Source organism: Nomascus leucogenys, chromosome 20 (assembly GCF_006542625.1).
Source record: "Nomascus leucogenys isolate Asia chromosome 20, Asia_NLE_v1, whole genome shotgun sequence".
Taxonomy (NCBI): domain Eukaryota; kingdom Metazoa; phylum Chordata; class Mammalia; order Primates; family Hylobatidae; genus Nomascus; species Nomascus leucogenys.
Genome location: NC_044400.1, coordinates 80,251,495 through 80,270,181, shown reverse-complemented (window position 1 = coordinate 80,270,181; position 18,687 = coordinate 80,251,495). Strand labels below are relative to the sequence as shown.

At 60.7% G+C, this 18,687-nt stretch overlaps 1 protein-coding gene across 2 annotated transcripts in view; it reads left to right on the top strand.

Annotated features, from left to right (window-relative positions):
• The window catches only part of DOK7 (docking protein 7), a 41,352-nt gene extending 27,338 nt beyond the window's left edge, over positions 1-14,014 (top strand). The window contains exons 7-10 of one of the 2 annotated variants that reach the window (XM_030800842.1): positions 5,269-5,993; positions 9,376-9,418; positions 12,811-12,963; positions 13,218-14,014. In XM_030800842.1, the coding sequence (XP_030656702.1) occupies positions 5,269-5,993; positions 9,376-9,418; positions 12,811-12,963; positions 13,218-13,351 (1,055 nt within the window). In that variant the 3' untranslated portion in view covers positions 13,352-14,014. Of the gene's footprint in view, positions 1-5,268; positions 7,052-9,375; positions 9,419-12,810; positions 12,964-13,217 lie in introns of those variants that run through there. The other variant, XM_030800840.1, reaches the window with a different exon arrangement.
• The last annotated feature ends 4,673 nt before the right edge of the window (positions 14,015-18,687 follow it).

The following is an 18,687-nucleotide window of genomic DNA, read 5'->3' as shown; positions in this document are numbered from 1 at the left end:
CTTCTCCCCACCCCCACTCATTCATTCCTTCATTACCCTCTTGCTCATTAATTCCTTCCTTTTCCCCCCTGCTCATTCATTCTTTCCTTCTCCCCCTGCTCATTCATTCTTTCCTTCTCCCCCTGCTCATTCATTCCTTCCTTCTCCCCCTGCTCATTCATTCCTTCCTTCCCCCCTCATTCCTTCCTTCCCCTGTCGTTCATTCCTTCCTTCCCCCGTCGTTCATTCCTTCCTTCCCCCCATTCATTCCTTCCTTTCCCCACTCATTAATTCCTTCCTTTCCCCCCATTCATTCCTTCTTTTTCCCCCTGCTCATTCATTTCTTCCCCCTGCCCCAGCTCATTCATTCCTTCCTTCCCCCAACCCCTGCTCATTCATTCCTTCATTACCCTCTTGCTCATTCCTTCCTTCTCTCCCCTGCTCATTCATTCCTTCCTTCTCCCCCTGCTCATTCATTCCTTCATTTCCCTCCTGCTCATTCATTCCTTCTCCTCCTGCTCATTCATTCCTTCCTTCCCCCCACGCATTCATTCCTTCCTTCCCCCGCTCACTCATTCCTTCCTTCCCCCCCTCATTCATTCCTTCCTTTTCCCCCTGCTCATTAATTCCTTCCTTTTTCCCTGCTCATTAATTCCTTTCTTCTCCCCCTGCTCATTAATTCCTTCCTTCTCCCCCCTGCTCATTAATTCCTTCCTTCTCCCCCTGCTCATTCCTTCCTTCCTTCTCCCCCTGCTCATTCCTTCCTTCCTTCTCCCCCTGCTCATTCCTTCCTTCCTTCTCCCCCTGCTCATTCATTCCTTCCTTCTCCCCTGCTCATTCATTCCTTCTCCCCCTGCTCATTCATTCCTTCCTTCTCCCCCCGCTCATTCATTCTTTCCTTCTCCCCCCGCTCATTCATTCCTTCCTTCTCCCCCTGCTCATTCCTTCATTTCCCTCATGCTCCCCCTGCTTCATTCCTTTTCCCCCTGCTCATTCATTCCTTCATTTCCCTCCTGCTTATTCATTCCTTCCTTCCCCCCACCCCAGCTCATTCATTCATTCCTTCTCCCTCTGCTTATTCATTCCTTCCTTCCTCCCACCCCGGCTCATTCATTCCTTCATTACCTTCCTGCTCATTCATTCCTTCCTTCTCCCCCTGCTCATTCATTCCTTCCTTCCCCCCTCATTCCTTCCTTCCCCCCTCATTCCTTCCTTCCCCCCTCATTCATTCCTTCCTTCCCTCCCATTCATTCCTTCCTTCCCCCCATTCATTCCTTCCTTCCCTCCCATTCATTCCTTCCTTCCCTCCCATTCATTCCTTCCTTCCCCCCATTCATTCCTTCCTTCCCTCCCATTCATTCCTTCCTTCCCTCCCATTCATTCCTTCCTTTCCCCCTTGCTCCTTCATTCTTTCCTTCTCCCCCTGCTCATTCTTTCATTTCTCTCCTGCTCATTCATTCCTTTCTGCTCCCCCTGCTTCATTCCTTCTCCCCCTGCTCATTCCTTCCTTCCTTCCCCCCACCCCGGCTCATTCATTCCTTCATTTCCCTCCTGCTCATTCACTCCTTTCTTGTCCCCCCCCCGCTCATTCACTCCTTCCTTCTCCCCCTGCTCATTCATTCCTTCCTCCGCCCCTGCTCATTCATTACTTCCTTCTCCCCTGCTCATTCGTTTTTTCTTTCGCCCCCGCCCCTCATTCGTTCCTTCCTTTGCCGCTTCCCCTGCTCATTCGTTCCCTCTTTCTCCTCCTGCACATTTGTTCCTTCCTTCTCCCCCCGCTCGTTCGTTCCTTCGACCTCTGCTCGTTCATTCCTTCCTTCTCCCCCTGCTGATTCCTTCATTTCTTCTCCCCCTGCTCATTCATTCCTTCCTGCTTCCCATGCTCCATTCCTTCCTTTCTTCTCCCCCCGCTCATTCATTCCTTCATCTGCCCCCTGCTCATTCATTCCTTCCTTCTCCCCCCGCTCATTCATTCCTTCCTTCTCCTTCTGCTCATTCATTCCTTCCTCCGTCCCCCTGCTCATTCATTCCTTCATCCGCCCCCTCATTCACTCCTTTCTTTTCCCCCCTCCTCGTTCATTGCTACCTTTTCCCCCTGCTCATTCCTTCCTTCATTACCCTCCTGCTCATTAATTCCTTCCTTCTTCCCCCTGTTCGTTCATTCCTTCCTTCTCCCCCTGCTCATTCATTCCTTCCTTCTCCCCCTGCTCATTCATTCCTTCCTTCCCCCCACGCCGGCTCATTCATTCCTTCCTTCTCCCCACGCTGGCTCATTCATTCCTTCCTTCCCCCCACCCCTGCTCATTCATTCCTTCCTTTCCCCCACCCTTGCTAATTCATTCCTTCATCTCCCTCCTGCTCATTAATTCCTTCTCCCCCCCATTCATTCCTTCTCCCCCCATTCCTTCCTTCCTTCCCCCTCTGCTCATTCCTTCATTTCCCTCCTGCTCATTCATTCCTGTCTGCTCCCCCTGCTTCATTTCTTCTCCCTCTGCTCATTCACTCCTTTCTTCTCCCCCGCCTCATTCACTCCTTACTTGTCCCCCCGCTCATTGATTCCTTCCTTCGTCCCCCCCCCTGCTCGTTCGTTCCTTCCTTCGCCCCCCCGCTCGTTCGTTCCTTCCTTCGCCCCCCTCCCCCGCTCGTTCGTTCCTTCCTTCGCCCCCCTGCTCGTTCATTTCTTCTCCCCCCGCTCGTTCCTTCATTTCTTCTCCCCCCTGCTCATTCATTCCTTCCCTCTCCTCCTCTTTCATTCCTTCCCTCTCCTCCTTTCATTCCTTCCCTCTCCTCCTTTCATTCCTTCCCTCTCCTCCTTTTTCATTCCTTCCTTCTCCTTCTGCTCATTCCTTTCTCCGCCCCCCTGCTCATTCATTCCTTCTCCCCCCATTCATTCCTTCCTTTTCCCCCTGCTCATTCATTCCTTCCTTTTCCCTGTGCTCATTCCTTCATTTCCCTCCTGCTCCCCCTGCTTCTTTCCTTCTCCCCCTGCTCATTCTTCATTTCCCTCCCGCTTGTTCATTCATTCCTTCTCCCCTTGCTCATTCATTCCTTCCTTCCCCCCACGCCAGCTGATTCCTTCCTTCCTTCCCCCCACCCCCGCTCATTCATTCCTTCATTTCCCTCCTGCTCATTCATTCCTTCCTTCTCCCCCTGCTCATTCGTTCCTTCTTTCGCCCCCCCCCCATTGGTTCCTGCCTTTGCCACCCCTGCTAATTTGTTCCTTCTTGCTACCCCCGCTAGTTCATTCCTTCCTGCTCCCCCCCCCGCTCGTTCGTTCCTTCCTGCTCCCCCGCTCGTTTGTTCTTTCCTGCTCCCTCTGCTCATTCCTTCATTTCCTTCCTGCTCATTCATTCATTCCTTCTCCCCCTGCTCATTCATTCCTTCATTTCCCTCCTGCTCATTCATTCCTTCCTTCTCCCCCTGCTCATTCGTTCCTTCTTTCGCCCCCCCCATTGGTTCCTTCCTTCCACGTCCCCCCCATTGGTTCCTGCCTTTGCCACCGCCCACCACCCCTGCTAATTTGTTCCTTCTTGCTACCCCCGCTAGTTCATTCCTTCCTGCTCCCCCGCTGCTCGTTCGTTCCTTCCTGCTCCCCCCCCCCGCTTGTTCGTTCCTTCCTGCTCCCCTGCTCGTTTGTTCTTTCCTGCTCCCTCTGCTCATTCCTTCATTTCCTTCCTGCTCATTCATTCATTCCTTCTCCCCCTGCTCATTCATTCCTTCATTTCCCTCCTGCTCATTCATTCCTTCTCCCCCTGCTCATTGCTTCAGTCATTTCCATCTTGCTCATTCATTCCTTCCTCCTCCCCCTGCTTCATTCCTTCCTTTTCCCTCTGCTCATTCATTCCTTCATTTCCCTCCTGCTCATTCATTCATTCCTTCTTCCCCTGCTCATTCATTCCTTTCTTCTCCCCCTACTCATTCATGTCTTAATGTCCCTCTTGCTCATTCATTCCTTCTTCCTCCTGCTCATTTTCCTTCATTTCTCGCTTGCTCATTCTTTCCTTGTCCCTCCTGCTCCTTCCTTCCTTCCTTCTCCCTCTGTTCATTCATCTCTTCCTTCTCCCCCTGCTCAGCTCATTCATTCCTTCCTTCACTTATGTTTCCACATTTACTAAACTCTCGTCTGAGGTGCTGATGGGAAGGGTTGTTCTGCTCTGAGAGCCTTTGAATCCTTTCCTGCCCACCAGCTTGTGGCCGGGGGAGACCAAGGCCCTGCGTGTTGGTTTTACCTTCTGTGCTCAGACAAAAGGCTCTCAGGCAGGTGAGCTGGCTGCCCAAGAGCAGAGGCACCTCCTCAGCTGCCAGTGGCTCTGGCTCTGTTGCCATTGTGGGGAGAGGAGGCGGTGGAAGGGGCTGGCAAGGCAGGAGGGGCCGCTGTGCTCCCAGAAGAGTGGCTGCATGTGTGACCTGTGTTCCCAGAGCCAAGTGCAGGAGCCATGCTGGTCCGGCCAGTGCCCTCTGATCACTGCCTGTCCCCCAGAGGGCACTGAGCAGATGGTAGTCATTTCCCCTCCTGCCCTGCCCCAGGAGGAGGGGAATCAGGTTTGCAGTGAGCTTGTGCCTTCCTGAGGGTGACTCCCAACTGCTTTCCGCTTGGGAGCCCTGGAAGGCAGAGCAGGCAGCTTAGAGACGCAGCAGAGATGAAAGTGGCTTTCCCACGAGCGCGCGAGGCCCGGCCTGGCAGGTGGGAGGCAGCCTGGGATCTGCATTGGGTGTGTTTTTCATCCCCTGTGGGAAGGGAGACCGGGAATGAGGCAAGGACGCCAGTGTGGTGAGGGCAGGGGGCAAGTCGAGATGTGTGGGCAGAGCTGGGGCCTCATGTCCAGGCTGGCAGGGCCTGGGAAGTTCTCAGGGAAGGGACGTCCAGGCCAGCCTTGGGGCCGTGACGGTGCGGAGGGCAAGCTGCCCCAGGTGGCCCTGGAAGGTAGTCGGGATGGCTGGGTATGGAGTGCAAGTCTCTTAGGCAGGGAGGGTGGGGAGCTCTAGGGCAGGGGAGGAGGCTGGCACCAAGGTAGTGCCAGGGGTGCTGAGAGGGAGGGGTGCAGGCCCTAGGAGAACAGGTGGCGAAAGGGCAGGAACGGACAAAGAACAGGAGTGGATGAGGGGCAGAGGGGCTGTTGTTGGTGAAGCCAGATTTCTGCTATAGCCCCCGGGGGTTGGGGGCTGGGAGGGGTGGGGCGAGACCAGAGAGTGCTGGCCTGTGGGGGTTCACCAGGTGTCAGCCACACCCTGAGCCCTGCCCCGCCCCCTGCACCCCCCCAGCTGCCTTGGCTTCCTGCTCTGTCTCAGGGGATGACTGCAGCCTGTCCAGCTCATCCTCAGAGGCCAGCCACTTGGACGTCAGTGCCAGCAGCCGGCTCACCACATGGCCAGAGCAATCCTTGTCGTCGACCAGCACGTCGCAGGAGGGGCCTAGACCAGCAGCTGTCCAGGCCCCCGGGGAAGCCATGCTGGGTACCTCAAGGCCACCCTCTAAACCGCTTCGGCCGCGGCAGCTGCAGGAGGTCGGCCGCCAGAGCTCCTCAGACAGCGGCATTGCCACTGGCAGCCACTCCTCTTACTCCGGCAGCCTCTCGTCCTACGCGGGCAGCAGCCTCGACGTGTGGCGGGCCACGGACGAACTGGGCTCACTGCTCAGCCTGCCAGCAGCGGGGGCCCCCGAGCTCAGCCTGTGCGCCTGCCTGCCCGGGGCAGTCGAGTATCAGGTGCCCACCTCCCTGCGGCCCCACTACGACACACCACGCAGCCTTCGCCTGGCTCCCAGGGACCACAGCCCTGCCTCACAGGGCAGCCCCGGCGACAGTGCGGCCGGGGACTCAGGCGGCCAGACGTCTGCCGGGTGTCCCTCTGGCTGGCTGGGCACAAGACGGCGGGGCCTGGCGATGGAGGCCCCCCAGGGCAGCGAGGCCACACTGCCCAGCCCGGCCCCTGGCGAGCCCTGGGAAGCAGGTGGCCCCCACGCGGGGCCACCCCCGGCTTTCTTTTCGGCATGTCCAGTCTGTGGAGGACTCAAGGTAAATCCCCCTCCTTGAGAGCTGCAGATCCGGCCCCGCGGCTGCAAAGGGGCTGAATTTGCCCCCAGACGGGAGAGGAGGTGGCGCCGGCCTCCTTTCAGACAGGCACTCTGCGCTCTGTGGGAGGGACGGGGGGGGGGGGGTCTCCCGGAGAGGGGAGCTGGAGGGAGCGCCCTGTGGCTGCCAGTGGAGGAAGGGGCTGACTTGGGGAGGTGAGTTCTGGAAGGCAGGGGCCCTGGGTCTGGCAGGTCGGGGTCACCAGAGCCCCAAGGCCCAGCTGCTTCACTTCGTGTCCCCCACCCCTGAGGATCAGGCGAGTGCTGCACCTCTGCTGGCTCACGCCTCACACTGGGTGCCAAGGGTGGAGGCCCCGCTGCTAGCTTTGTCCTCCTTGGGCCTCACGCCCCCTTCGTGGGTGGCCGGTTCTCCCCATCACCTCTCTGGTGCAGTCACCTCTTGGTGCACCACCTGTTAAGCACCAAGCCACCACAAAGGCTCTGGACACCTGGGCTCCACCAGCCCAGCCCCCTGGGATCTGTGTGCGCTGGGCCTCATCCCCATTTATGGGAGGAAACTGAAGCTCAGGAGCCTGCGTGGCTTGCGGGGTCTCTGGGTTCTGGGCCCCACTGCAGCCCTTGTGGGAAGGCTCTGGGAGCGGGTGCTGTCCTCGGAGCAGCATCGCCTGCTGACCCCACTGGGAGAGGCCGTGTGCCCCAGGCCCCTGGTGGGAGCCCCACTGGCTCCCATCTGCACCTCCTCGCGGGGCCAAAGGCTGCCTTGGCATCTGGAGGCTCTGGGCTCTGCCTGTGTTTCCCCTGGCCCAGGGCTCAGCCCCGCTTGGTGCTCAGCAGCTCGGCTCACCTGTATTGGGGGCGGGGCTGTGTTGGGCCCATTGTCCCCCACCCTGGGTGGCTTCCTCTTGCACAGCCTGGAGCCTCCCCTGACCACGGCCCAGCAGCTCCCTGTGAACACCTCACTTTGTCCCTTCACTGTCGGCCGTTTCTAAACCCAGACACTGTAATGCATTCTTAGACTGGAAATAAAATGTTCTTTTCTTACCACCTTGTCCTCATCCGTTGCCCAGCCCTCTCCGCCTCCTTGCCCGCCCTCCACACGGGGCCTCTGCCTGGATCCGAAGTACCCGGGCCCGGCCTCCTTGGCCTTTCTCTCAGAGAGTGCGAGAGGCCTCGTCCGTTTTGTGAGCCTTGGGCCTGAATGCTGTGCTGTGCGGAGAGGCAGCTCCGGGCAGCCCTCGGGCTGGGATGTGCATGTGTGGTGTGTGTGTGCATGTGTGGCACGTTCCTGGGTGTGTCCTGGAACCACAGTGGGGTCTGCAAGTCCCTCAGGCTCAAGCACGGGGCTCCTCAGGTCCCGGTGAGGGCGGACCTCAGGAGGGGGCTGGCTCTGAGCCCAGGGGCCCTGCCCTCTCCCCCATATGGGGCCGAGTTCCAGGCTTGTCTCAGTCACCCCTGCACATCTGTGTGGGTGCCTGCCTGCCCCCTCGCCTGCCACCCTTTTATGGGTGCCTGCCTGCCACCCTGTTGGAGACCGACTCTTGAGAGGAGAGTTCTGGAGGGCTTCTGCAGCAGTGCCTGGTGAGCAAGCGTGGGCTTTGGGGACTGAGTTTGGGCCACATCCACTACCTGCTGGCTGGGTGACCCTAGCAAGCCCCGTCCCTCTCTGAGCCTCAGTTTCCTCTTGCAAATGGGATGACAGACCCCGCCTCACTGGGCTGCACTGAGGGTCTGATGAGGTCACTCTTCAGGCGCTCAATAGCTGCCCGTCACCATTGCCCCTGCTGCTGTCACCTCCGGAGGTGGCCGTGCCAGTCTTGTTGCAGGACGAGTGAGGCTGTGGCTCCTTTGCTGGGGAGCCAGGCCCTTCCTGCCAGAGTCCTCCTCATCCACGCTCAGCCCTCTGTGTTCCCATGGGTTGCTTGCCCAAGGCTAGTGGGGGCAAGGTCCCTCTGACGAGAGCAGACTGAGGCACCCCACGGTAACCTGGGGTCATTGGGGCCTCTTGCCTGGAGGGGCTGGGCCCCTGGACAGCCTTTCCCTGTGGGGATGCGGCCGGGCCGTCTGCCTCTCCTCACTATGCTCGTGAGTGGGCCTCGCTCCAGGCGTCTGAAGGTTCCAGCCACCGCCTGCTACGGCAGCTCAGGGTCTCCAGCCTCGGTACCCAGTTCCCAGGTGGGTGGCCAACGGGCTGGGGGCTTCTCCTCAGGCCAGGGGCAACCAAATGGGGCAGACACTGGTTCTGTTTTCTTGACGCCCCCGGAGCACCTGGGCCTGGCCAGGCAGGGGACAGGGTGGACCTTTGCTGGTTCAGGCTCTGCACCATCTGTATCTGCCGGCCTGGCCCCCCGGAAGCAGCTGGGGAGGGGCCCCCTCAGGAGTCTGTGTGTGTGATGAGCTCGGGGAGTATCGGCCTGTTGTCGAAGGTTCTCAAGGTCTAGACCAGCCCAGTTTGCTCAGGAGGCCTCGTGTGAGGGTCCTAGTCCTGTGACTGACTGCCCTTGAGTCTGGCCTGGACCAGAGCTAGGTGCTGAGCCCCCATTTCCAGCCTCCCAGCCCCCACCCACGAGGCCCCTCAGAACAGGATGGTGCTGCGCCCTCTTTCTGGTCGCTGGCCGCCGGAGCCCACGTGGGACATTCTCTTGGGTTGGCCCCGCTTCTGCTCATCTGGGCTGGAGGCGGGCAGGAAGCCTCTGTGCTCAGCCGTGGGCCGCCGTCCCTCCAGCAAGCGGCCTTCAGACCCCACCCCAGGCTCCTCCAGGGACTCGGGGCACCCCATTAGGCACGGCCCACTTCAGAGGCCCAGGAGGAGGTCGCCTGCAGTGTCAGGGAACTTTGCTCATCTCACCTGGGGCCTCCCCGTGGGGCATTTTCCAGGGGCACCCCCTGCGGAGCCCTCCCCACCAGCTGCTGAGAGCAGGGCCACACCCTCAAGAACGGGAAAGGAAATCACAGCCGCCCTCGGAGCAGCCGCTCAGTTCTGAGGTCGGAGCCCAGACACCACCTTACATGGGCGTGGTCCTCCTCCGATAAAGCTCTAGTAGCAAAATAGTGAGGCTGGCCTGGGCCTTGGGGCTCGGAACCACCCCCTCCCCAGATGCCGAGGCCTCCAGCTCCCCCATGGGTGGTTATGGGGGCTACCGCCAGGCTGGGTGGTCAAGGTGGTGGGTGGGCCTGAGATGTGGGGGCTGTGGGGCAAAGGGCCCTGGAGAGAAGGCATCAGGGATGGTGGGCTGGACTCCTTGCAGGTGGTCCAGGTCCCCCAGCCTGTGTCACTTGTGGGGGTAGTGTCCTTGTTCTCAGGGGCCCCGGGCATAGGATGAGGGGAAGACTGATGGGTACACTGACCTGGGTTCTCTTTGGTCTAGGAAGCGGCCGCCTCAGCCCCGAGACCTGTGACAGCACATTCAGGTAGGCACCTGGAGCCAGTCCCCCAGAGCTTGGGGACAGGGAGGCGGGAGTCCGGGTGGGCGCAGATGGCAGCCAGAGTTTGGCTAGATGGGGAGGGTGGGGGGCCCACTGCCAGCGGGGAATGTGGGCAATGGGGTGAAAGTGGTCGTTGGGTGACAGTGGATGTTGGGTGGCAGTGGGGGTGAGTCCCAGCCCAGGTGTGGACAGCAGGGCAGTGGGTAGAGGGCAGGCTGCTGGCTCCATGTGGCCTGGATGAGTGTGGCCTGTCTCAGGAGCACCTGCTGAGAGTGGCCAGTGGGCGGCTGGAGGATGGACTGAAGGTTGGAAGACACAGATTGGGGTCTGTGGGCCCCCAAGCCCTGAGTGTGGACCTGTTCCTGGGAGGGGCATGGCGAGAAGGCAGTCAGGGTTGGGGTCCAGGGGCCCCAGTTCAGTAGGAGGGGCTGTGTCCTCAGAGAGCAGAGGGGGCCTGTGGAGGCTGGGCTGGTGGTAAGCGACTCGGTGAGGAGCAGGGCATTGGTGCCCTGGCAGGTGCAGTTTTGGGGCCAGGTGGGGAGGGAGGGCCACGCAGGGAGGCAGTGGGAAGGTGCCGATCCCCAGGGTCTCCCTAGAGAAGCCTGGCAGTCACTGGGGACAGAGCCCTGCTGAAGGCTTGGCAAGGCTGAGAGGCTGGAGATGAGGGCGGCTGGCCTGGGGTGGATGGGTGGCATCAGGGCCAGTTGTATGCCTCAGTTTCCCTGTGGAGTAGGAGCCACTGAGGGCTGAACCTTGGATTCCTCAATCCCTTCTTCTCAGGCAGGTGGCACCTACGGGGGGCAGGGTCCAGGCAGGCCTGGAGGGGACACCCAGGGATGGGGGCGGGGCCACAGGCAGGCAGGGGCAGCTCGGGAAAGCCCCCGTCAGTTGGCCTTCGCCCTGGGCTGGACACCGATCCCTGCAGTCCAGAGGGCTGAGGCGGCCACCAGACCAGAGGTGGTGGGGCCAGCCCTGCCCCAAGGGTCCTCCTGGGCAGCCTGCTGTTGCCTCCCCGAGGCCACCCATACCATTCAGATGTCTTTTACCCAGACAGGGGTGCCCTGGGACACAGGTGTAGGGGTCAAGGGGACAGGCCCAGTATCTGCTGGAGGATGTGAATCTTTTCCAAGAGGCCGGGGGCTCAGGAGGGGCGCCCAGGGTCTGTCATGGGACAGAGGTGAGCCAGGCCCGAGTGGTAGTGTTGGGCCGCCAACCCAGGGCGGGGTCTGGGAGGAGGGTGCAGAAGGGCCAGCCGATTCCCCGTTGCTCCTTCACCAAGAGTATCCGACGTACAGGAAGTGATGGTCACACAAGCGGAAGCAAAATCCAAGTCCCAAGGAGGGGACGGGAGGAGGAGCACTGAGGTCCCTGGAGCCAGTGGCCTTGGGGGAGATGCAGATATGGACACACCGCTGGCCCAGCGCTGCTTACAGCCCCTGTGCGACTCCGGGTGGTGGTGGGAACGTTCGTCCCCTTTCCCTGCAGTCAGGCCTCATGCTCCTTCCTGCTTCCACCCTTGCCTCTCACCACCCACCCTTGGGAGCAACCTTGGAAGAACAGATGCAATCCTAAAACGAGGTACCGGGCTGCAGGGGGATGTCCAGCCCCGCCGTGGGCAAGCCCCAGCCCTGCCCCTTGGCTTCGATGTCCCCGTTGAAAGGGGGCCTGGCCCTCTTTCCAGACGCCAGGCCCTGGCACTCCCTCAGCTCTCCCCAGGCCCTCACCACACCTGCCTCTCCCACCACCCCTTCTTGGCCTCAGCCCCTCAGCAGTGCCCCCTCCTCTAGGCAGCTGGCCCTGATGCCCCTGTCCCTGCTGGCCCAGGTGCCTGCCTGGGCACCAGAACTTGGCGGCTATGTTCTGTGGCTCATCTCGATGAAAGGGTCCTGGCATTCTGAGAGGGGACCAGCCCTCTAGGACCACACATTTGCAGGAGTGGGGGTGGGGGTCTCCCCAGGGCCTCGGGGCCAGGTAGGGTTGGGGCAGAATTGTGTTGGTCGCTTTAGTTCATGGAATTAGGTGAGCGAACCCGCGTCCACCTGGGCTCTATCTCGCTCTGTCCCAGCTGCTGCCTGCAGAACCAGCGAGTCAGGTCTCTCTGGCCTCAGTTTCCCCACTGGGAGCAAGCAAGTGAAAGTTCCCCACCCCTAGCCCTGCTGCAGGGAGTGACAGGGACAAGGGTGAGAGGAGCCAGGCAGAGTGGACGTCTGCTGCAGGTGCCGGGCAGTGGGTGGCCACAGGAGAACCTGGGTCTGCTGCAGATGCATCCCTGGGGCAGGCAGGCCCAGCCTTGAGTCGGGCCCCTCCCCCTGGACAGGCAGGTGTTTCAGGGAGGCCAACCTGCAGGGCTGTCACCCCCTGGATCCCAGCCCGTACCTGAATTCTGAGGGCTCGGAGTGTGCTGGGGGTGGGGAGGTCACCGTGGGTGGGGCTTGGCTGTGTCTCCCAGCCACTGGCTCAGGGAATGAGGTGGGGGACTTGCTGTCACCTCCCCTGCCTCACGTGGCTGTGCGTTCCCTCATGAGGTCCTGATGACAGGAGTGGGAGGAGGCACTGGAGAACGGGGTCCTTCCTGTAGGACCTCGGTGCCCACGGTGCAGAGCCCTCAGGCCTGCAGAGGAGGGGCCAGTGTGCGTCCAGCCCCCTAAGGTGGGAGCCTGCCTCATGTCCCACCCAGCCGGGCCTGTGGGTTCCCCTCCTATCCTGCTCCTGCTCTGCCCTCCCCAGCACCAATGAGGTTTGCAGACGGAACCATCGGCCATTAGGACGGGGGTCGGGGGAAGGGAGTAGCTCCTATGAGGGGAGAGAGGGTGTGGGGCACCTGGGTGTCCTGGAGGGGACACAGAGGGAGCGTGGGCCTGTGCGCAGGACAGGAGGGGGTCCCCGGAGCCTGCAGCAGGTAGGGTGATCCAGGAGGACAGTGAGGGGCAGGTGCTGGGGGCCAGGACAAAGCAGGGCTCTGCTGGCCCGGGAGGGTTAGGGAGAGAAGGTGCTGGGACAGCCAAGGAGGGATGGCTGGTGGGGAAGAGAGTCGGGAAGGTGCGGGGCGAGGGGCGCAGGGACAGAGGAGTGGGCCTTGGGGGGCCCATGGGGGGTCAGCAATTCCTGCAGGAGAGGTGGCACAGTGGAGGGGGCAGCGCTTCCTTCTGCTCTGTGGGCACTTGGATGTGGAGTGGACAGTGTGGGGGGGCCTCAGGATGGGGCAGCACTGGGCCAAAGATGGACGGTCAGGAAAATGGAGCGGGAACCTCCAAGGCACAGGAGAGGCGGAGCAGGGAGGAGGGGCTGGGCAGGGTGGGCAGCTCTTTACTGCACAATCTTTGGGATCAGTGACACTCTCGGTCCCCACTGGGGCTTCACAGCCACTCCCCCAACAGGATCCCCAGGACCCGTGGCTGTGGACAGCCCAGGGCCAGAGAGGCCACGCGGCGAGTCGCCCACGTACATGAACATCCCCGTCAGCCCCTCCTCCAGCAAGCAGCTACACTACATGGGCCTGGAGCTCCAGGAGGCCAGTGAGGGTGTCCGAGGTGGGTCCCCGCCCTGCGTGGAGGCCCTGACAGTGGGGGTCTGGGACCACAGCCCTTGGCCAGGGAGCTCTTCCTACAGCCTCCCCCCAGGAGGCAAACGTCCCCAACTCCATCCCTGGCTGGGCCACATCCCCCGAGGGTGTTCCCACTCAGATGCTTCCGAGGGCCTGGCTGGGGTACTGGTGTGGAGGGGAGGGTCTCGGGACTGGGCAGCTCGGGGGTGCAGGCTGCCGCTCACCGCAGACTTCTTTCAGGGGCTGGCGCCTCCCTCTACGCCCAGATCGACATCACGGCCACCGAGACGGCGCACAGAGTGGGGGCGCGGCATGCACGGGCCCGGGAGGAGCTGCTGTCGGAGCTGGAGCAGAGGAAGGCAGCCCCGCAGTGAGGTCACAGTGCCAGGAGCTGACTGCAAACCCAGCGTGCTGTGCTGCCCCGCAGCCCCTGGCAGTCCGGCCCCTTCTGTTGGCCGTGGCCTGGTCCCCAGGGAGCCCCCAGTCGCAGGAGCGGGCATGGCCAGTCTCCGGGCCATGGTGCAAACAGGAAGAAGTCTCCAGGGCCCATGGGCAGGCCTCCCGCCTCGCGGGTGCCTGGGGCTGACCCTTCCTTTGGCCTGAAAGAGTTGCTCTGGACCCCACGCCGACTGAGGCCCTGCTTCCAGGCATCAGGCAGCTCTGGTCGCTGCTGTGGCGTCTCAGGCAGAGGCCGCTGCCCAGGAGTGAGTTTGGGAGCATGATTTGTGGTGCCTGGGATGCAAACTGCCCTCTCACCCTGGGGGTGACTGCACGGATGACAGCCGTGTCCTGGCAAAATGCTCATCCCTTCACCTGGGTGTTGTGGTCCTGCAGAGCCAGGAGCCAGTGCCCGCTCCCACTGTCGGCACCATGCCCGCTCCTGAGACTGGCGGCTCAGACACTCCCGGCGTCCCCTCCCCGCCTCCCGGCCATCCTGCCTGGGCCACCGCCACCCTGCACCTGGGGACGGAGCCTGGACTCTCCCAGCCGCCTGGCTGCTCCACTTCTTGGGACCTATTACATACAGCCAGTCATGTGAAGAGCTTACAATCCTGACTGTTGTTTCTGACAATGCCTATTTTCTCTCTCCTGGTTTCTGCTCCTGGACACGGGTCTCATGTCTTCACATGGGGGTGCTCGGGGTTGGGGTGAGCAGAGATACTTTCCTTGGTGGCACGGGGTTGGGGCTTCCTCCTGCGTCAGTGCGGTGCTGTGGCTTGGGGGTTGGTGAGCCGATGGGGCTACGTGCATAGGTGGTGGGCGTCCTGCATGCCCTCAACCCCTGTGGCAGGAGGAAGCACCGGGCGGGCCCCCTGCCTTGTTCCTGGAGATGGGGCTCTCTGCTCTGCATGGTTCCACCCATATTCGTCCCTTTCATCTTCCTGCCCGTCCTTCCCCCGCCCCTCCCCTACTCCAGGAGCCCACCAAGGACCCACAGAGTCTGTGGTTGGCCTGCCCCGGGGACGGCAGGCAGCTGCCACTGCTGCTCAGCGGGGCCTTCAGTGGGCAGGCTCAGAGCACTGGCCCTCCTGGCGCCCCCACTCCGCATGTGACTGCTGAAGACGCTTGGCATCAAGGTGGCAGGATGCAGGGACAACCCGGAGCCAGGTGGGGCCAGGACAGAGATCTCCTGCTTAGACGCAAAGGCCCTGGGGAGCGTTCTGACAGACAGGGCAGGGCTGGGCTCTCAGCCTGGAGGGTCCATGGACAAGACTTTTGGCTGCAAGTTGGGGCAAGGCATGGCCTGCACCCTGATCCAGGGCTGCAGCCGTGTCGGGCCCTTAGGGTAGCAGAGTTGAGTTGAGATGTCCACCTCCGGGGCTGGCTGCATGCACCAGCTCAGACACGCAACCTGGGTGGCACAGCCCCACCCCTCCCCGTGACCCTGGCCTGCTGGAGCTCAGGCTTCCTGTTCACAAAGTGGGAGAAAGGGTCAGCCCCTCTGCTGCTGATGGGATCGTGGGGTCGGGTTTGGAGCCTAGACCCAGTGTGTCTGGGTGTGCCTTGGGCCACATCCCCTCGGCACGATGGAGTGGCCAGGCCATGTCCTGGGGAAATGGCCGCATGAAGAGTGTGGATGTGGGGCTGGGGCCAGTCCCACGGCTGTGGGAAGCCAGGAAGCAGGGGTCAGAGTCAGACCTGGCCAGGGTACCACGGGTGGGCGTGGTATGGGGCTCAGGTACACCCAGGCCTCCAGCAGAGTGCCTGGGGAGGCTGTGATGGCCCACGCTGTATCGGGCACCCGTGGGTCCCAGTTGTGTGGTCGTGGGAAGTGGGAAGGGGCCGTGGGAAGGGATGATGCTGGCCAAGGCGGGGTCACTCTGATCTCAGGGCAGCTGCCCTTGGCCCAGGACAGCCACTCAAGGCCAGAGCTGTGACTGGACAAATGCCTTACCTTCCCCCGGAGTTGTGACGAGCAGCCAAAGCCCGACAGGGTCATCTCTGCAAAACTGTTGAAGATGTGAGGAGGTGGAGCACACGGGCCATCGTGTCTCAGGCACCCTGGACTCACTCCAACCTGTGCCTGCACGGGGCTTCCATCCCTGGGCCTGAGCCTGCCCCTGCTCGGCCCACTGCCCTCGAGCTGCACCACCCATTCGGCTGCCACCCGCACCCTGTCCTCGTGCTGCCCCTCCTGGTGCTCCTGCCTTTCACCTTCCCTTTTGTCAGAGCAGGAGCCGCTGCCGTAGACCGCCCCTGTTCAGCAGGCCCAGGCTGGCCGCTCTCGGCACCCGTGCCGCAGGAAGCCTGGAGCGTTCGGGACCAGGCGGGGCCCGTGCAGACCCGATGGCGCCGCACGCTCACACCCCACACACGGATGGGACCTGGACTCAGCCCAGCTACCAGCAGCTCACATGTGGGGTGTGGGGACCTCGCCGTCCCCCACGTCCCAAGCAGCCAACGCTGGCACGGGTGAGCATCTGTGACTCTGGGAATACCAGTGCCAGGCAGGCCACGTTATCCGGAACCAACTTAAATGCCTATCAACAGGAAGCTCGTCACATCACCGTGGCCCGTCTCTCCCTGTGACGTGCAGCCTCAGCCTCAGCCTCCTGGGTTCAAGCGATCCTTCCCCCGCAGTTTCCTAAAGTGTTGGGATTATATGCGTAAGCCACCACGCCCGGCCAAAGTAAGTACCCTTAGAAACTTAAAAATACACGTGGATCAAAGAAGACATCATACTTGAAATGAGAAAATATTTTGAACTGAATGGCAGTGAAAATACTACACATCAAAACTTAGGGAAATGTGGTTAGCGTGGTACGTTGAGGGAAACTTATAACCTCACATGCTTGTTTCATAAAACAACAGCAGACAACAGAGATTTCTAATTCCAGCAATGACAGGCTAGGGTACCTGGACGAACCATCACACCGAAAACAGACGTGCTGCAGTACATACTGAATTTCTCAAGAGCTGTGGGAATCTGACAAGCCAGGGAGGTAGAAACGAGCGAGAAGTGAGGGACGCAGGGGCCCAGGAAGGTTGTGAGCGCCAAGCACCCAGTGCTGCTGCTCCAGGGCGTGGCCAGTCCAGGCTTATGGGGCTCAGGTCCTGGGGGGCTGACCAGCAGGGTGGGGCGGACACCAGGCTCCAGCCCAGCCTCAGGTGAGAGTCCGAAGGGAGCACCTATCTGCAGCAAGCTGAAGCCCTCAAATCTAGGCCCTCAGGGTGAATCGGTACCAACCCCCTCGCCCTATCCTGAGTGTGAGCGGGGAAAGTGCTCACCTGGCAAGATCTGGCCTGCGGCCCTTCAGGGCTCAGCATGACTCGTGTGGGTCAGAAAGCCTCAGCCCCAAACCCGATCTCAGAGGCTAAGAACCCTCTCCAGGAGGATGATCCATGTAACAGCTCCCAAATAAGCCCCCAAATAATTCTTCACAAACACTGAACAGTTCAGGCTGGGCACGGAAGCTCATGCCTGTAATCCCAGCACTTTGGGCAGCCGAGGTGGGCAGATCACTTGAGGTCAGGAATTTGAGACCAGCCTGGCCAACATGGTGAAGTCCTGTCGCTACTAAAAATAGAAAAATTAGGCCAGGCATGGTGGCTCATGCCTACAATCTCAGCACTTTGGGAGGCTGAGGTGGGCGGATTGCCTGAGGTCAGGAGTTCGAGACCAGCCTAGCCAACATGGTGAAACCCTGTCTCTACTAAAAATACAAAAATTAGCCCACTGTGGTGGTGGTGGGGCCTGTAATCCCAGCTACTTGGGAGGCTGAGGCAGAATTGCTTGAACCCAGGAGGTGGAGGTTGCAGTGAGCCAAGATTGCGCCACTGCACTGCCGCCTGGGTAACAGAGTGAGATTCCGTCTCACACACGCGTGTGCACACACACACACACACACACACAAGCCGGGTATGGTGGCAGGTGCCCATAATCCCAGCTACTTGGGAGGCTGAGGCAGGGGAATCGCTTGAACCTGGGAGGCAGAGATTGCAGTGAGCCGAGATCACACCAACGCACTCCAGCCTGGGCAACAGAGCAAGACTCTGTCTCAAGAAAAAAATAAGAAATAACAAAGAACAGAAGACAACATGACCCCACAAGTGAACCGAACCAGAGGGAAAGACAGGAACAGACCAATGGAGACTTTAGGGATGGCTAGCGATACCAGAGGCGAAAATAATCATGCACCCTACCACACACACAGCCATGGTGGGCTGGCTGAGCTGCAGGTTGTGCCTGAGCTCATGGACACGAGGAAGAGGGGCGACCACGTCCTGGACAGCCTGGCTCGAGGCTGCTCTTCAGCCCCAGCCCCTGGGGTCCCGTGGCGGCTGCGGTGGCAGTGGTGGGGGAGAAGGCATGGCACCCGGAGCACTGGAGCCCAATGCAGGGTGACCCTTCCCCCCAGCTCCAAATCCAGCATCCCTCCCCGGTGCCTAGCCCTTGTCAGGCTGCTGGCCCCATCGTTGGGAAGGAGTGGTTTGACCCCTCACCACTGAGAGGAGTGAGGTGTACTTCCTCGTCAAGCACAACTCTGAGCGGCACTTCTTCCACACCGTGCAGCTGCCTGTGCCTGGCAGGGGCCTCCTGCGGCCGGAAGGTCCCCTGCCTCCCCAACTGCACCTGGCACAACACCATGGCTGAGGTGTGCTTCCAGCTGCACCACCAGCCCACATGCCTCCTCAGCACCACTATCAGCTACCCCAAGACCGTCTATACCACCACCCTGGATTACAACTCTGCAAGATGCTGGGGAGGTTTCTGTTAGGGTGGAGCTGGAAGCCACCGAGTTCCTGGGTAGAGACGACCTTTCAGATGGATGCTGACTCAGCAGGCTGGGCTGAGCTGGGCCCAGCTCTTCCACTGCCCTGCTCCGAGCCTGCTGTGGTCAAGGTGGGCGATGCTGCCCTTCATGTACTTCCAGCCTGGAGGAGCTGAACCTAGAGATCTCTCGAAACCCCGCTTAGGGAAGAAAAAAAAATCACTGCATCTCATACTTATTGAGATATGTTTTAATTTTCAAGCTTTTTTTTTTTTTTTGGGACAGAGTCTTGCTCTGTCATCCATGCTGGAGTGCAGTGGCGCGATCTCGGCTCACTGCAACCTCTGCCTCCTGGGTTCAGGCGATTCTCCTGCCTCAGCCTCCTGAGTAGCTGGGACTACAGGTGCCTGCCACCACGCCTGGTTAATTTTTTATTTTTAGTAGACATGGGGTTTCACCATGTTGGCCAGGCTGGTCTCAAACTCCTGACCTCATGT